General features: G+C 34.2%; 1 protein-coding gene across 1 annotated transcript; it reads left to right on the top strand.

Annotated features, from left to right (window-relative positions):
• Nucleotides 1-13,632: 13,632 nt before the first annotated feature.
• LOC141723133 (small polypeptide DEVIL 4) lies at nt 13,633-14,229 on the top strand. The gene has a single exon (XM_074525077.1). It carries the CDS (start codon nt 13,886-13,888, stop codon nt 14,012-14,014), a length of 129 nt encoding a protein of 42 aa, XP_074381178.1. The 5' UTR covers nt 13,633-13,885; the 3' UTR covers nt 14,015-14,229.
• Nucleotides 14,230-14,754: the final 525 nt, after the last annotated feature.

Genomic DNA, 14,754 nt, shown 5'->3' with positions numbered 1-14,754 from the left:
CTTATGTGATGATTTGAGAACATTAAAACCCCCTGCCTTCCATATTCAGTGTAAAAATTAAAACATGAGTCAATATCTTTAAATCACTGACCAATATATGGTTTGAATTTTAGATCAGGAACTTTAGGATTCCAAACTTGAGCAGTCCTATTAAAAGATTCATCAAACCCTTCTATCAACTCTTCAATCATATCATAACCCTCAGAATCATGAAATACTTCAGCCATATCATTATTGTGTGTATTCACAGCATTTACTGTATGACATTAATAAAAATTTAAAAGAGAAGAGATATCAAACATTAACACATAATGTAACAAAAAAGAATATTTATTTCATTTAATAACAACATTCTGCAAAAATAATAATTGGCAACCAAATATATGCAACTTCAAAAAATGACAAAAATCATGATATTGTGTACTACTCAACTTAAACATTATTTAGATTTTTCAAAATATAGCACTGAACATGGCTTCCAATAAAAAGAATTCATATTTTTTTTATTCAAGTATAGAACATAAATCGAACTAGTAATATGCAGACATTATAGAATCCAAATAAAATTGATATATAATAGGATATGGCAATAGCAGTAGTTTGAGTTCATCAAATAAGATTATTTAAACTACAAATCATGTTTTATTCTATAGTGGAACATCAAATGAACTTATAAAAAAAACTTTACATAGTAAAAAAATAACAATTAAACCAAGAAGGAAAATATAAAATTAAATAAAATGATACAGTAGAACCTAAACGAACGTAAAGCTCTATTCTTCTCCTCTGTATGATCAAATTTATATTTCACTAAAAAAAAGGTCATACTTAAATTAGTTAATCATAATTCATCAGATTACCTAGCAAAGTATCTATGAAATAGGTTACATCAACAATTTTTGTGTTGATTACATTATATAAGCAAAAAACATTAAATATTAACTGAATTCAATCAACAATTAACAAAGATAAATAAATTGTATAATTAAACAAAATCTAATCTCTAATTTACTAAAGATCGAAACCTAAATTAGCAGAATTATTCAGTAAAATGAAAATTGAGGATTAATGTGAAAGATGAAAACAATTACCTGAAAAAGACTGAATTTCAATTGTGGAGTCAAAAGTTTCAGCTTGATTTGACGAAGAAGCCATATATTGCAATAGAATCGAGGAGATAAAAGGAGATTCACTGAGAAACGGTGAAGAAAAGATTGAAGACTAGATCAAAATCACAAAAAAACAGCAGAAATCGAAGAGAAAGAGCTCGTAGGAAAGAAGTAGATGATGAAACTGAAAATTTGAACTATAATATCAAAATTTTAACCTCGATTGTAAGAGATATCAAGTGAAAGATGATCGAAATCACTGAAAAAGCGACAAAATCACCAGAGAGAGCTCGTCGGAGCATAACAAAGATGCGTGGATTTGCGTGTATGTAACTGCCGAGCTGTGGATACAACTGTCTCAATATATTTGTCGGTAAGTTTAATTATTTAATGAGAACTAATCTAGATCGTTTATTTGTTTTAATCCAAGGGTTCATATTAAACAAGGGGGTTCTTTCTAGACCTCCATATAAGAGGACCCTCTCTAGAGAATGACCAATATATATATAGGGTAGCACTCCATGGAATAACCTTTTATATAGAGAATCGTGGAGAACCATTATTTAAAAAATATAAAATATATAATATATTTTATTTTTCATAATATATAGTTATAAATTTTAATTATCATGTTAAAAATCGAAATTAGACAGTTTTTAATTTAAAAAATCATTGAAATTATTAAAAAAGATTAAATTTGTTCTATAGCAGAATCACAGTAGAATCACACTTATTAAAAATTATTCCACTGTAGAATCAAATTTAAAATCAAGTAATGAGATCAAATTTTAATTGTTAAATTTTTATTATATTTATTATTCTAGATTAGCATCAAATTTTATATTTTTTAAAATAAAATTTTACAATTTATGATGAGATTCTATAATAAAAACAATGGTTCTCCACGATTCTCCATATAACATGGTTCTCCACGGAGTAAAGGCCTATATATATATATACTAGTTGGTAACCCGTGCGAAGCACGGGTCCGAAATTAAAAATAATAATATCACATTATTAATTGCATAAAACTGAAACTCATAATACTTGCATACAAATCTAAATATAATATATAAAATGTTGTTAAAATATGTAGTTAAAAAAGTCGAAGTTAAGTGTAACTCTAGAATTTCAACGTATAGTTCTAGTTACGCATAAACCAATTATTTACTTATATAAATCTGACATGTTAATTTACTAATACAATTATTTTAAAGTAAACCGACGTTTGGATGTTCAGCAACAAATAAAAACACGGGTCCGAAATTAAAAATAATAATATCACATTATTAATTGTATAAAACTGAAACTCATAATCCTTGCAAATACAAATCTAAATATAATATATAAAATGCTAGTTTATTTAATATTATCTAATTATCGATAAAAATTACGATTAGATGAATACTAACTAAAAAGAAAATAAAATTTACAAAGAATATAAGTCGTTTTGTGTTAAAAATAAAGTTTATTGAGAATAGAATTCTACTTATATCATGTAAGTACCAAATTTGGTACTTTGGTACTTTAATACTTTTAACACCAAATTATACATTGTTTCGCTTATTAAGAAAGAGTATAGATAGATATATGATTTGAACTTTCCTCGGGAGAAAAGGGTTACGTTACACGTTACATGGGAGCTGCAATGGGCTAATTTGCTAAACCAAGTTCGATGATGTTTCTAGTGACATTTATTTGTGGGAATCCTACTATTCGAAAACTGAAAATTCTTCCAAAATCCATATATTATGCGAAGCATACTGCTTATAAATTTTTTTATGATAAAATATCTGACGATTCCAAGGTTGCACAGATCTCTAGTACAAAGATATCTAAAGTTGAGGTTTATAGTTTGAGCACCAATTCATGGGATGAAATTGTTACTAGTCGTATTAATTATCCCAAGACTTACTTCGGACTGATCCACCAATTTTGGTATTTATCATCAGGGAACTAAAGTTGAAGGGTTTTTGTCCTGCAGCCAAAAATATTGATCAGGTAATACCTTTTGTTGAGACCCTGGCTCTACTTGACGACGGAGACTCTAGTTCAACTCCGATACTCAACAGCGAATGTGGTCTGCAGTGATTATGTTTTTATGATCTAGAGAATGTTTTATGTGATGCTTTTGATGTGTTGTATGTTCTTATGCAGCAGAACAGATCATAGCACCATATATGCAGGGGAAAAGGAATCACTTCTGTTCTTTTCGCGAGAACATGATGGCTCGAGAACTGTCAAGGTAAATGGGACAGTCTCTTATGCAAATGAGACAGTCCCTTTACAAATGAGACAATAAATGGGCCAGTCTCAATTAACTGCAGAATATAAATAACAGTAATGAAAATGCAGAATACTGAAAACTGAAAAGTAAAAACACCAGAAGTTTTCACTTGGTTCGGCCCCTATACCTAGTCTATGGCCTACATCCAAGTCCTTATGCCAACTAGTATAGAGAATGTATTATATCAACTTTAATAAAAGAACTTACAGTCTTTTCCTTGATTACAAATATAGCACCTGAAAGAAACCATTTCCCAAGTTACCTTGCTACCTAGCCCACTGCTATTCCTTAGCCTTCTAGCTACCTTGCTATACTTTGAAATCAAGCGTGTCACAACCCGGCACAAAGTTGATATGAATACACGAGTACAAGAATAAACAAATTGATTACAACTCAAACTAGGCTTCTTGTTTGACTGGATATTCAAGAGATATAAAACAAGAATGGTGTTTCAGATTATAAAGATAGAACATGAAATCATTAACCACAAATCTGAAATGAAGAGTTGTATTTATAGGCAAAGTTTTAACAGATTAATTTTCAAACAAAGGATAAGATAGATCAAGTTTGTTTGAAAATATTTGAATGAATACTGGAGAAACTAACCTGTTAGATGTTTGAAAGAAATAAACCAAGTAAAGGATAAGTCTTGAAAGATTCAAACTTGATTTAAGATAGAGTTTGTTTGAGATAAGTTAGAGAGATAATTATCCAGTCAAACAAGATATACATAAAACCCTAAACCTTATCTAAACCTGAGAAATAACTTCCTGAATTATCCGAGCAAACTGCAATGCTAGAAACTCGGTTACTTCTATTCTGTTTATCTGCATTCTGGAAATCATCATAAATCCTTGCATTCCAACATTCTCCCCCTTTTATGATGATGACAAAGAGAACATAAATGCTCCCCCTATCAAAAACACTAAAGGCCTGTAAAACAGAGTTAGATACAACAGAATATATTGCAGTTTATAATATATGAAAATGAGACAACTAAAGAATGAATGAGACACTAGATCAATATGCATAAAAGAAACAGTCTCAAACATTTAATCACTTAAAAACCTAACAACCCATCCATAAACCAGGATGTCCAGTTGTTATCTAACCATATCACAAACTCAAACAATCCAATCAATCCAGAATATGTCAGATAAACACACACAAAAACATCCATCAAAGACTAAGTTCAAACACCAACACACCCAGCAAAAACATATTCTGAAAAACCCAATAAAACAGCGTCTTAAGAACATCATAAAAATTTCTCCCCCTTCATCATAAAAGGGTCCTTAATCGGAATCGTCATCAACATTAACTGGAGCTTTGCCCTTGCCTGAACCAGAAGCCTTGTTCTGGGATGAAGGAAACACCGGAGCTGAGCCATACTCTGAAAAGAGCGTGTCAAAAGCATCTTGAGCTGGTGCTTTTCCGTCCCTTTCACGAAGCCACTCAAATATCTTTGCCTTGTATTCTTCTCTGGTCATGCCGAAAACCGAAGGTGGAGGGATGGCAGGAAGTGGCAGTGGAGCAGTGATTTCTTCTAAAGTACAATCTCCAATCCAGTCTCGTTTCTTGTGCCAATACATCTTACTCTTGTCCTGCATAGCGGACCGTTGCTATGACACAAACTTCGTCTCGGACCCAAGCTTGAAAAACAACTTAACAAACTCCTTTTCCCATGCCTTAGCAGAGGAAACCATTCCTTCTTGTAGAGTCCCAAACTCAAAATCTATTGTCTTGGCTAACTTAACATCAGAAGTATGCAATACAGAAAGTTTTGCATTGATATCATCCAAAGATGAACAAACATACTTCCTAAACATCTCAAAAGAAGCATTTAAAATACTAACTTCAGAAGTTAGTGACCCAAGAGTTTTGACATAAGCAAAATGTTGATTAAGATTAGCCAAAGCAGCAGAATTTTCATTTAATTTAATCAACAAAGAATTAAGAAGAGTATTGGTAGGCTGATCAAAGGGATCCGAGGCATAATTTGGAGACTTAGGAATACCACCAACATTCCTAGAAGAATCATCAAAAACTAACTCATTTGACTCAGAAACAATTAAACCATTTAAGGTTAATACTGACAAATCAAATACAACTGAGGTCAAAGCACAAAAGTATTCAAATACTCGAGAAAAAAGACCAGGGTATGGTAAGTGCATATAACCATGCTTGGCACAGTGACTCATATTAGATATAATCAAGGAAGCAACACCGCACTGAATCTTTTTAACAAAAACATACATAAGAACACAATCTTGGAAAGTAACTCTATCACGACCGGATTTACGAGGCAGAACATTCGTATGAAATAAACGAAACAAAATAAGAGAAACTGGGGTTAAATCATTTACCGAAGGTTTGACTGATACCGAAACAAAATTGTCGCCAAGAATGACCTTGGGCTGTTCCTCGTACTGAAGACCAGGAATATCTTGAAACGCTTGATGAGTTGTTGACGGACAAACTCCCTTGTCAGAAACACCGGTAAGCCGTGCCAGAAGATCAGCCTTAAAACAAACTGGATTCCCTTGGACTTCTGAGAACACAATATTTCCGTCCAAAAAATGAAGCTTGGCGTAAAATTCTTTCACTAACTCTGGATAAATAATCTCTGGGGGCGACAGCAATGACGAACAACCAACTGAATCAAACAAGTCCACAATACCGACTTTCCTGAGAAGATCTAGATCACAGAGACGTTCCTTCAAAATCAACTTTGACATCACTTTCGTCGAAGTAGTCTCCTTTGCATATCACTCAAAAGAACTATCGGTCGTTCCGCTTGATACTTCCGGTTCGAAATTACCGACCCGTCGACGCTTGGAGCCTGAAGCCACATCGGTTGAGGTTCGTTGAGTGGTGGATCGAGAACGGGTGAAAGGTGTCGATTTGCGTGCCATGGATAGAGATGAGAAAGTAGAAAAGAGATGAAAAGGTGTTTGATTGTGTTTAAGAGAGAGTAAGTGAATAAGAAACTGAAAGGGTTAAGAAGATGGGTTTAAATAAAAGTGAGAATTGAAGAGTTAGAGATTGAAAAGAAGTCGAACAGATGCAAGACAGAAGTGATGTACTGGAAGAGTAATACATGCACGAGTTCCAAGGATATGAGAAGTCTAATCAAAGATTTACAAAATCTAATACTATTTACACGCATAAACACGCGGACAAATAAAAATAATAAAAAAATATGAAACACAAATTCATAAGCACGAGTACAAGGTATAATTAACACGGAACCTAATTTCAAAAACAAATAATAAATGCTCAACATATATTTAAGTATTATGACATAATTCACATTTAATCACATAAATTACATAAAATCACGTAATAAATTATAGAGAACACATACCTAATTCACGATGCATTTTACAAAATCTATCTTCAGCTAAGGGCTTAGTGAAGATATCTGCACGCTGTTTCTCAATAGAAATATAAATAAGCTCAATATTACCTTTAGAAACATAATCTCGTAAGAAAAGGTGACGAACATCAATATGCTTAGTACGAGAATGCATGACAGGATTCTTAGAGATATTAATTGCAGAAGTATTATCACAATAAATAGGAATATTTGAGTAAGAAATACCAAAATCATGCAATGTTTGTTACATCCACAAAATTTGAGCACAGCAACTTCCAGCTGGAATGTACTCTCCTTCAGCGGTAGAAAGAGCTACTGGAGTTTGCTTTTTACTATGCCATGCAACTAAACAATCTCCTAAAAATTCACAAGCACCACTGGTGCTTTTTCTATCAACCTGTGACCCTGCATAGTTAGCATCTGAAAAACCGATTAAGTCAAAGGAAGAGGAGCTTGGATAAAATAATCCCAAGTCACTCGTACCTTTCAAATATTTAAAAATACGTTTAACGGCATTCAAATGAGATTCTTTAGGTTGAGATTGAAAATGAGCACACAAGCATACACTATACATAATGTCAGGTCGTGAGGCAGTTAAATATAATAATGAACCAATCATACCTCAAAATTTAGTGACATCTATAGGTGTACCTTGTTCATCCTTTGTAAGCTTAACTGAAGTACTCATCGAAGTTGATTTAGGTGTGACATGATCAAGTGCAAACCTTTTGAGTAAATCCTTTATGTACTTGACTTGGTGAATAAATATTCCTGCATTAGACTGATTAATTTGCAAACCTATAAAGTACTGCAATTCACCCATCAGACTCATATTGAATTCCTTATGCATGCAATCAGAAAACCACTTACACAGAGATTCGTTAAAAGATCCAAATACGATATTATGTAACATAAACTTGAACTAAAAGAAAGTTATCACGTTTATGAAAAATAAAGAGAGTTGGATCGAGTGTACCACGAATGAAACCATTGTTCACAAGAAACTGACTGAGACGCTCGTACCAACAACGAAGGGACTGTCTCAATCCATAGACAGACTTCTTGAGCTTGTAAACATAGTTAGGGTACTTCTCATGAATAAAACCTGGAGGCTGCTTCACGTAGACTTCTTCCTTGAGATAGCCATTTAGAAAAGCGCTTTTGACGTCCATCTGATAGAGCTTGAACTTCTTGTGAGCTGCAAAGGCCATTAAGATTCGAATAGCTTCTAAACGAGCTACTGGAGCATATGTCTCGTCGTAATCGATTCCTTCCTGCTGGTTGTAACCCTGAACAACCAAACGAGCTTTATTTCGAATGATATTTCCATCTTCATCCTTCTTATTCTTGAAAACCCAACGAGTACCAATGATCTTGGCATCCTGAGGAGGGGGGACGAGTTCCCAAACTTCACAACGCTCGAACTGGTTCAATTCCTCTTGCATGGCAACAGACCAGTGTTTGTCTGCAACTGCTTCTTGAGCGTTCTTTGGTTCGAACTCAGCAACAAAAGCACATAATGCACATAGATTATGAAGTCTGCTTCGAGTAGAAATCCCTTGATCTAAATCAGTGAGAAGATTATCTGGTGGATGATTCTTCACAGTCCTAGAAGATTTAGAAAGATGAATATTACTCATCTCTTCCTCATTAGAATTATCTGCTTGGAAAGAATAGGAGTTGTCTCATTCAAAAGAGACTGCCTCATATCCGCTTGTGAAGATTTATCCGGAGGAGTAACAGAATTCATATTTGAAACACTATCGGGAGTCTTTGGAGAGCTAGAAGATTCATCTGAAGCTTGAGTAGATCCTAAAGAATTGTCAGAAGACCGCGAAGGACCTGGAGAGTCTTGATTGTTTGACTTGTCAGAATGAGACTGACACTTTTCAGAATGAGACTGTCTCATTTGGGAATGAGACAATAGATCCGCAGCGTCTTCATCAATTTGAGATATATTCCCTGAGAATTCATTGAACGCAATATTGATGGATTCTTTTACTTTGTTCTTGACAGAATTATAAACGCGATAAGCTTTGCTTGTAGTAGAATATCCCAAGAAGATTCCTTCCGTAGATTTCGCATCGAACTTGCCTCGATTATTTTAAGTATCTAAAATAAAACACTTGGAACCAAATACTCGAAAATAACTAATGTTAGGAGTCCTTTTCTTAAGCAATTCATACGGAGTTTTAAGCAAAATAGGACGAATAAGTACTCTATTTAAAACATAACAGGAAGTGTGTACCGCTTCAGCCCAAAATTTTCTTGGAAGCTTACTCTCATGCAGTAGAGTTCTAGCAGTTTCCTGTAAAGTCCTGTTCTTGTATTCTACTACTCCGTTCTGCTGAGGAGTACGGGGAGCTGAGAATTCATGAGTGACTCCTCTCGATTTGCAGAAGGTTATGAAATCCTTCTCGAATTCACCTCCATGATCACTACAAATAGTCTTGAGCTTAAACGAATACTTAGTCTCAAGGTTAGTAATAAGATCCTTAAACTCAACAAAAGCTTCATCCTTAGTTCGTAAAAATAATACCCAAGTAAAACGAGAATAATCATCAACTATAACAAAAGCATAATTCTTACCTCCCAAACTTTCATACCTTTCTGGACCAAAAAGATATAGATGAAGAAGCTGCAAAGGAACAGAAGTTGATACTTTATTCTTAGCAATAAAGGAAGTTTTCACCTGTTTTCCAAGTTGGCAAGCTGAACAAGGTTCTGTTTCCTTGTACTTCAGCTTAGGGAGACCTCGAACCAGATCATGAGAAGATAACTTCCGAAGAAGATCCATGTGAACATGACCTAGACGTCGATGCCAAAGATTCTGCTGATCTTGAACAGTAGCAAGACAAATTTCCTCCTGCTGTTCATCAAAATCTAACACAAAAATATTTTCTTTCCTTTTGGCAACTAAAGCAAACTCGTTAGTCTTAGTACCAATATAACATACATCTTTATCGAACTTAACCTTATGACCAACATCAGTAAGTTGACTTACACTAATGAGATTGTATTTCAAACCATCAACTAAACGAACATTAGAAATAGCAAACCTGTCATTACCAATGGTGCCTTTTCCAATAATTCTGACGGTGTTTGAATCTCCAAGAGTAACTAAGCCACCTTCCTTGGCAACTAGAGATATAAATTTGGATTTATCACCTGTCATGTGACGTGAACAACCACTGTCGATGATCCATTTATTTCGCGGAACATGGACCTTCAAACAAACCTGCAAGAATTGCTTTATCTCTTAGGTACCCACTTAACCTTGGGTCCTGGTTGGTTAGTATCACAAATCTTATATAAATGTCTATCTGATTTCTTAATTCACATCTGAACGATATTAACAGAAGTATTGGCAGATTTATATCTAGCAGACGATTTATAAGATGAGTTAGAGGAGTGGCCCTTGATACCATATAATCTAGATTCAGATGTAGGGTGGCCAGCTTTGCCACAATCTCGACATTTCTCATAAGGCATCTTATACTTCATAAGAGCTCGCTTATACCCTCCTTGAAATGCACGTTTCTTGATTGATTCACATCCTAAACCTCCTTTATCAAGAGAAGATTTTTGTTCTCCAAGAAGAGCATTCAAAGTTCCTTCTCCATGGAAACATTTAGCTAAATCCTTTTCAAGCTGTTCAACCTTCTGCTTTAATTCAGGAACCAGGGGATCAGGAGCACTGTCTTCTTTAACGGTTTCTGGATCAACAAAGATTGACTCTTTCTTCAAAGCTTCAAGACATACATCTTTCATCTCAATTTCATTTTTGAGATATTGATTTTCTTCAATAAGTTTTGAAACCCTTTCAAGCAAGGATTTGTTCTCTGCAACCAAGGCTTCTTCCTTTATGGGGTCATCCATTTCACTAAGCACTTCACTTAATGCTTGCTTTAAATAAGCATTCTTTTCTTTTAACTTCTTAACCTGGACCTGCAAATTTAAAATAGATGAAGATATATTTGAATTATACTTAATATTTTGTACCTCATCATTGTCACTGGAGTTGTCATCTAATCCAGCAAAGCAAAGTTGAGCAACTTCATCGTCTAAATCGATCTCCACGTCAGATTCATCATCACTCCAAGTAATTAATGCCTTCTTTTTGTTCTTCAGCTTGTAGCAGTCCTTTTTGAAGTGCCCTTTCTTTCCACACTCAAAACAAGTGTCCTTGCTTTGATTTGTTTTACTCTCCTTGCTCGGATTAGATTTGAAGTCCTTCTTTGGAAACTGTGACTTCATAGGTCATTTGGAAGCATTCCGTTTGGCAAGGAATTTATGAAATTTCTTTGTTAGAAGAGCAATATCTTCATCAGAATCATCAGGAGACTCGTCTGCATCTGCATTAAGTGCAAAAGTTTTCTTACGAGGAGCTTCATCTTCTTCATCATATCTGCGTAGCTGATTTTCGAATTCTTCCAATTCACTGAACAGTGTTAGAGTGTCCATAGTTGGAAGTAGTGTTGAATCCTGCAGAATGGTAACCTTTGGAGCAAACTTCTTTGGCATTGCTCTGAGGATTTTCCTATTGATCTCAGATTGAGGAATGATCCTTTCCAGAAGTGAGATAGAGTTCATCAATGTCAGAAATCTCCCTTGAGCATCTCGCACGCTTTCATCTCTTTCCAACCTGAAACCTTCATAGTCACTCATGAGCATACTTAATTTTACTTCACGTACCTTAGACGTGCCTTCGTGGCTGACTTTGATCGTATCCCGGATCTGCTTGGCATCATCTATGATTGAGTTGCGAAAACTTCTGGATAGGTATCCTACATCTGAACCGAATTCTTTCTGGTTACAGAATATCTTTCTAGTTGCTCTGGAACAATTAGGAGATTCTCTAGAAGAAATACGGGGTTCTGCTTCTGGCGGCAACATGCTATTGGGTGGTGATTCCGCTTATGGGGTCAAATCAATACGTTCAGTACATGCTGATACTTTTCTTAATTTTGTAGCTACCATGCCATTGAGAAGTGAGTTCATAGCTTTAACATTGGAGTTCATTGCATTCACTTCTTCAGGAGAAAGATCCTTGAGAGATTTCGGCTTCACTTCTTTCATGGGAATTGTAAAACCATTTTCTACAACATCCCATTCGAATGCATCACGCTAAAGAAAGATCTTCATCCGAAACTTCCCGTCATTGTAGTTTTCAGCACCATGAAGCAGTGGTGGATAATTGTTTTAATACCTATCTGGTTGAGCCATGGATCGCTAGCAAAATAAACACAAAAAAAAGAATTAAATGCACCTGCTCTGATACCAAATGAAATTCGATGGCTCGATAGATAATATAATATTCTAACTGTCAAGGCAAATGGGACAGTCTCTTATGCAAATGGGACAGTCCCTTTACAAATGAGACAATGAATGGGACAGTCTCAATTAACTGCAAAATATAAATAACAGTAATAAAAATGCAGAATGCTGAAAACTGAAAAGTAAAAACACCAGAAGTTTTCACTTGGTTCGGCCCCTACACCTAGTCTATGGCCTACATCCAAGTCCCTATGCCAACTAGCATAGAGAATGTATTATATCAACTTTAATAAAAGAACTTACAGTCTTTTCCTTGATTACAAATATAGCACCTGAAAGAAACCCTTTCCCAAGCTACCTTACTACCTAGCCCACTGCTATTCCTTAGCCTTCTAGCTACCTTGCTATACTTTGAAATCAAGGTTGCCACAACCCGGCACAAAGTTGATATGAATACACGAGTACAAGAATAAACAAATTGATTACAACTCAAACTAGGCTTCTTGTTTGACTGGATATTCAAGAGATATAAAACAAGAATGGTGTTTCAGATTATAAAGATAGAACATGAAATCATTAGCCACAAATCTGAAATGAAGAGTTGTATTTATAGGCAAAGTTTTAACAGATTAATTTTCAAACAAAGGATAAGATAAATCAAGTTTGTTTGAAAATATTTGAATGAATACTGGAGAAACTAATCTGTTAGATGTTTGAAAGAAATAAACCAAGTAAAGGATAAGTCTTGAAAGATTCAAACTTGATTTAAGATAGAGTTTGTTTGAGATAAGTTAGAGAGATAATTATCCAGTCAAACAAGATATACATAAAACCCTAAACCTTATCTAAACCTGAGAAATAACTTCCTGAATTATCCGAGCAAACTGCAATGCTAGAAACTCGGTTACTTCCATTCTTATATTCCAACATATGTTAGAATCAAATTATAAAGGAATCAAATTAGCACAGATATGTTCTTTACTCTTATTTCAAACACATGATGATAGAATAAAATTATAAAGGAATCGACTAAATTGTTATGTGTATGTGTCATAAGCAACTTAATGCTTATGGACTGTTGGTTTGATGCAACTTAAGATGCAATGAAGAAAAAAAAATTCTAGCCAATTGGCATCTTGTATTTTCCTTGTTATTAAGGGTATGAAAATGGAAGACATAGTTCTGATTTGGACTAAAGTACAACATCAAAGGTAATGCATGAGACAAAGAGGATGACTCCAACTTGAATTATATAAACCTCATCATCAATATCAAATCGAGTGAAGCTCATAATTAATTCGTTAGTTATAAAATAAAATCTGATTTTAAAAAATTAAATTCTTGAAATCTTTTATAAAAATTTGTTAACATAACTAATTGACTGCATTATATGTGGTGTTCACTATTCAGTATGACAAATAGTCATTATCCATGTATATTAAATTATCCAATAATATACGCCCTTCATATTTTGATAATAATGTGCACTTTTTAAAATACAAATCCAGAACTTGCTTATCAACTTGATTATAAAATGTCTGTGGTAGAGTCTTTTAGAAGTTAAAAAAATTGGGAAATGAGACCCACAAAAAAAAAATTGTCCTGTGAGGTAGGGGAAGTGCACATCCTTTGATGCTCCCCATAGGTTGATGTTTACGAGACCAATACAAAAATACTCCACCTTCTCCTCCTATATATAATTTGCATAACTTGTTTACAATTCTTCATAACTTAACATTTATCATTTCTCTATATCCATCTATCACTTAGCTTAAGTCCTAAAGCTCTTTTCTATACAAGGTCTTGAATCTTGAATTTATAACCTAGTTGAAGATGATGAGCATGGGAGGATCCAAGAGAAGGATTGCAAGTAGAGGACTTGGAGGAGTTCTTAAACAACAAAGGGCAAGGCTTTATATCATCAAAAGATGTGTAGTCATGCTTCTTTGTTGGCATGAATGAATTAGTAGGGTTTTTTTTAGTTGGCTAGCTAGAGCTTTTTGTATGATCATCAACTTCTTCTTTTCATTCCATCTTATTGGAGTATTGTATTGTATATAGGGAAGATGATGATGGCAAAAACAGAGTTCACAATTTTGTAATGAGTGGCCCTAATGGCTGGCTTCATATATATATATCACAGAACTTTTAGCTTACATGCATATACTATCTCTTTTTTACAAGTTTTCCTCTTTTCTGTCTTAGAATGGAGTAGCATTAGTATGAAGGTTCTAAGAACTATAACTTATTAATCAGAGGGAGGAGAGGTCGAAACATAGTCGGGTCTTTTAACCAAAATACTAGGCCAATTGTATTATGAATTCCTACCCGTTTAATGAGAATGAGAATGAAAATGAGCCGTTGTGAAAATGGTACTGAGCTTCTAATTTCAAAATCCCAAAGATGGTACAATTACATTTCCATGATTCAAATGGCAATACAAAGTTTTTTGGTGGGGAATACAGTGATGAAAATTAATGATTCAGAATGTGTCTCTCGTTCAGTGTTTCTAACTTAATTGATCAGTAATCTTAATGAAATGGCCCAGGAAAAGACAAATTACAAATAATTATACTATGAAATTGCGTTACTACCAAAAAGATTTAAGCGGCATCACTTGTTTTAGTTTAGTATTTTGGATGTTCTTCTGCATGTGATTTGCAACTCCGGTAAAAGATATAAAATCTCCGATATTGCCTAAA

The sequence above is a fragment of the Apium graveolens genome, chromosome 1 (assembly GCF_009905375.1).
Source record: "Apium graveolens cultivar Ventura chromosome 1, ASM990537v1, whole genome shotgun sequence".
Taxonomy (NCBI): domain Eukaryota; kingdom Viridiplantae; phylum Streptophyta; class Magnoliopsida; order Apiales; family Apiaceae; genus Apium; species Apium graveolens.
The sequence above is the reverse complement of the archived record's forward strand: the minus strand, read 5'-3'. Positions and strand labels throughout refer to the sequence as shown.

Bases quoted from the DNA above. Each gene is read 5' to 3' on its own strand.
- LOC141723133 (XM_074525077.1), top strand. From the start codon at position 13,886: ATGATGAGCATGGGAGGATCCAAGAGAAGGATTGCAAGTAGAGGACTT.